The sequence below is a fragment of the Gracilinanus agilis genome, chromosome 3, assembly GCF_016433145.1.
Source record: "Gracilinanus agilis isolate LMUSP501 chromosome 3, AgileGrace, whole genome shotgun sequence".
Classification (NCBI taxonomy): domain Eukaryota; kingdom Metazoa; phylum Chordata; class Mammalia; order Didelphimorphia; family Didelphidae; genus Gracilinanus; species Gracilinanus agilis.
The window spans coordinates 88,210,218-88,213,925 of NC_058132.1; the positions used below are offsets into that span (position 1 = coordinate 88,210,218).

Below are 3,708 nucleotides of genomic sequence, written 5' to 3' on the forward strand. Positions count from 1 at the left end.
CTTTCATGTTTACATTTTTATGCTTCTCTAGAATATTGTGTTTGAATATCACATTTCTTACTCATTTTTATCAGAAATTCTTAGAATTCCTATTTCAGCCTGTTTTCTTCTAAAATATTATATTCAGTTTTCTAGATAAATTATTCTTGGTTATGGTCTGAGTCTTTTTGCCTTCAGGAATATCATATTCGAAGTCCTCTGTTCCTTTAATGTGGAAGCCACTAAACCTTTTTATGATCCTGACTGTGGCTCCACAATATTTGAATTAGTTATTTCTGTCTGCTTAAAGTATTTTCTCTATGACCTAGGAGATCTAGAATTTATTTATAACATTCCCAGGAGTTTTAATTTTGGGGCCTCTTTCAAGGGGTGACCAGAGGATTCTTGGAATTTCTATTTTACCCTCTATATAGAGGCAATTTTCCTAGAAATTTTTTGGAAATATAATACTTAGTCTCTTTCATTGATCATGATATTCAGGTAGTCCAATAATTAAAAATAAAAAATAAAAACCATTACCTTCTTTCTTAGAATCATTACTAAGAATTAGTTTCAAGGTTGAAGAGCAGTAACAGATAGGCAATTGGGGTTAAGTGAGTTGCCCAGGTCACACAAGTAGGAAGTGTCTAAGGCCAGATTTGAACCCAGGACACCCAGTTTCTTAGGCTACTTCTCTATCCACTACGTAACCCACCAGCCTTTAGTCCAATAATCTCTTTCCTTGATTCTACTTCTCAGATCAGTTGATTTTTGAATGAGATATTTTACTTTTTTCTCTTTTAACATTCTTCTGATTAGTTTCTTTTTTTTTCTTTATGAGTCATGGAGTCATTAGCTTCTACTTGAAGAATCAGTGGATTTTTTTTATGTCTTTTTCTGTTTGACCAATTCTGTTTTTTAAGGAGTTTATTTTTCAAGTAACCCAGAACTGAGCATAGACAGTAGAGTTACCAATCAATGCCAGCTATGCTCAGATCCAGCAGAGGCTTTCCTGTAATCTCTTTCTTATGGGTTGATTGATCTTCTTATCTCTGAGCTGAGAGATCCCAAAGCTACTACTGCTACAATGGCCACTGTTACTGCTGCCATGTGTGTTGGCTCTGATAGGTCTCTGCCCCATTTCATAAACTTTTCTTTCTAAGCCCTGTAATAATTAAAATTAAAATTATGAGGATGATAGTAGCTCAATAACTTTATTAAATCAAAGTAGTAGTAGTAAAGAGAGGGAAAGGTAGGGAAAAGGTATAGAGGTACTTAGCTTACTAATCTATTGGCCGCCATGATAGGCTTGTGACTAACTCCAACAAAGGTTCATCTAGCCTCTGTGCTCTAGTAAGAAAACCTCCACAGGTTCTTGGGTCTCACCTTATAAGCTGTTTTTTCCACCCACTGGCACATATGTAATCTCACATTTACATGTCACATCTTAGGAACCAACCATAGTTTCTTAATTTGCCTGGACTACCCAGGGGGGCAGTGTCTGTGGAATCAATTTCCTGTCTCACTGGTTCCTTGGTTCTTTAACTTCCTTTCTCTAAGAGTTTATCTATACCTGAATTTATTCAGTGGTCTTTGACCTCAAGGTCACTGAGTGATGAAGTAAAACAAAGGGACATAATGGAAAGAGAAATACTCTTCCAACACTCCCTAAATAAGTTTTAGGCTTAAAAAATACCTCACCTTGATCTTTTGTTGGTTCTTCCACAGTAAAAAAATGTTTTGAGGTGTTAATTTAAAGTTAGTTGGAGAGGATCTATTGAAAGAGTTCAACTCTAATCTGCCATCTTGGCCCCACCTAAATATCTGTTTATTTGTTTTGTTTTGTTTTAGGAGCAGCATTACAATCTGAAACCTGTGTTGACTGAGAGCTACTGGCTATGTCTGCTTCCAACAGCAGCAACTCCCTCCCAACTACCATATTCTTGACAGGTATTCCAGGACTAGAGCCTGTCTACATGTGGATCTCCATTCCCTTCTGTGCTATGTATCTGGTAGCTCTGATTGGGAACTTAATCCTCATCTTGATCATATCTACTGATCACAGCCTCCACACACCAATGTACCTCTTCCTGTGTCTACTCTCAGTCTCAGACTTAGCCCTCAGTTCTACAACTGTACCTAAAATGTTAGCAATCCTTTGGCTTCATGCTGGTCAGATCACTTTTGGAGACTGCCTGGCCCAGATGTTCTTTGTGCACTCAATATTTGCTCTAGAGTCTTCTGTTCTCCTGGCTATGGCATTTGATCGCTATGTGGCCATCTGCAACCCACTGAGATATACAACCATCCTCAATCATGGTGTCATTATCAGAATTGGCCTTGCTGGACTAATTAGGAGTGTGGCTATTGTCTCTCCATTCATCTTCCTGTTGCGGAGGCTCCCTTACTGTGGGCACCACATTATGGCACATACATACTGTGAACACATGGGCATTGCTCGGCTAGCTTGTGCTGATATCACGGTGAATATTGTCTATGGTCTGACTGTGGCTCTCTTGGCTATGGGACTGGATTCTGTTCTCATAGCAGTATCTTATTGTATCATTCTCCATGCTGTATTCCGTCTTCCATCCCGTGATGCACGACGCAAGGCTCTAGGAACATGTGGGTCCCACATTGGAGTCATCCTTGTTTTCTATATTCCTGCTTTCTTCTCTTTTCTCACCCACCGTTTTGGCCGCCACCGTGTCCCCAAGCATGTCCATATCTTTTTGGCCAACCTATATGTGTTGGTGCCACCTGTGCTCAATCCCATCATCTATGGAGTGAAGACCAAAGAGATCAGGACACGACTTTTGAGGCTAATGTCTCTGGGTCAAGACTTTCTTTGATTTTCTGACCATCAATGGAAATGATTACTGAATAGAAGAGTGAATAAATGGACATCTTTCTAGGAGGGATTGAATGCATGGTAATTTAACTTAGAGTCCAAAGAACTGGATTGATTCCCAGCTTTGACATTAGAAGTGCATTACCCCAAATAAGCCATTTGATCCCTTTTTACTCTTTTGTGAAATGGTGATATTAATACTTGCCTTGATTATTTCATAGGAACCATTGTGAAGGAATCAATTTTTTCCAACCTTAATATAGTTATAGAAATGTGAATTGTTACTCTTATCATTGACTTTATAGGTATGAGAAGACAGTTGTAGATAGGAGATTATCTGAAAAAGGTCTGCTGGTTTAGTTGACTACAAGTTAAATGTGAGACAAGAGTGTGATAAGACAACCAAAAGACAAATTAAAATCTCAACCAATCTTGAGGTACTTAGCATACTTTCTAAAATTAAGAAGGTGATAGTCCTGCCATGTTTTGCCCTTGTAGTTTACATCTAGAATGTCAGAATTAGGTAGTTACATTAATAAACCAGAGAACATTCATAGGAATTTGATGCAGATGGTGAAGAATCTTGAACACATGTCAAATGGGAATCACTTGAAGAAATTGAAGATGAATAGTCTACTCTAGACAAGAGAGGAGGAGAAACGGGACAGCTGTGTTCAAGAACTTAAAAGGCTTGTATGTGGAATATAGATTGGATTTGTTTTTTCTTCCCTCGGAGAGAAAAAGCAGAAACAATGGGTGGAATTTACTAAAGGACCAATTTAAGTGTGATGTCAGAATAAAATTTCTAATAATTTAGAGTCATTCTAAAGTACTTAGCTCAATGCCTGGCACATAGTAAACACTTAATAAATATTTAC

General features: G+C 38.0%; 1 protein-coding gene across 1 annotated transcript; it reads left to right on the top strand.

Annotated features, from left to right (window-relative positions):
- Nucleotides 1–1,877: 1,877 nt before the first annotated feature.
- On the top strand, nucleotides 1,878–2,831 carry LOC123238678 (olfactory receptor 52D1-like). Its single transcript, XM_044665885.1, has one exon. It carries the CDS (start codon nucleotides 1,878–1,880, stop codon nucleotides 2,829–2,831), a length of 954 nt encoding a protein of 317 aa, XP_044521820.1.
- Nucleotides 2,832–3,708: the final 877 nt, after the last annotated feature.

Bases quoted from the DNA above. Each gene is read 5' to 3' on its own strand.
- LOC123238678 (XM_044665885.1), top strand. From the start codon at position 1,878: ATGTCTGCTTCCAACAGCAGCAACTCCCTCCCAACTACCATATTCTTG.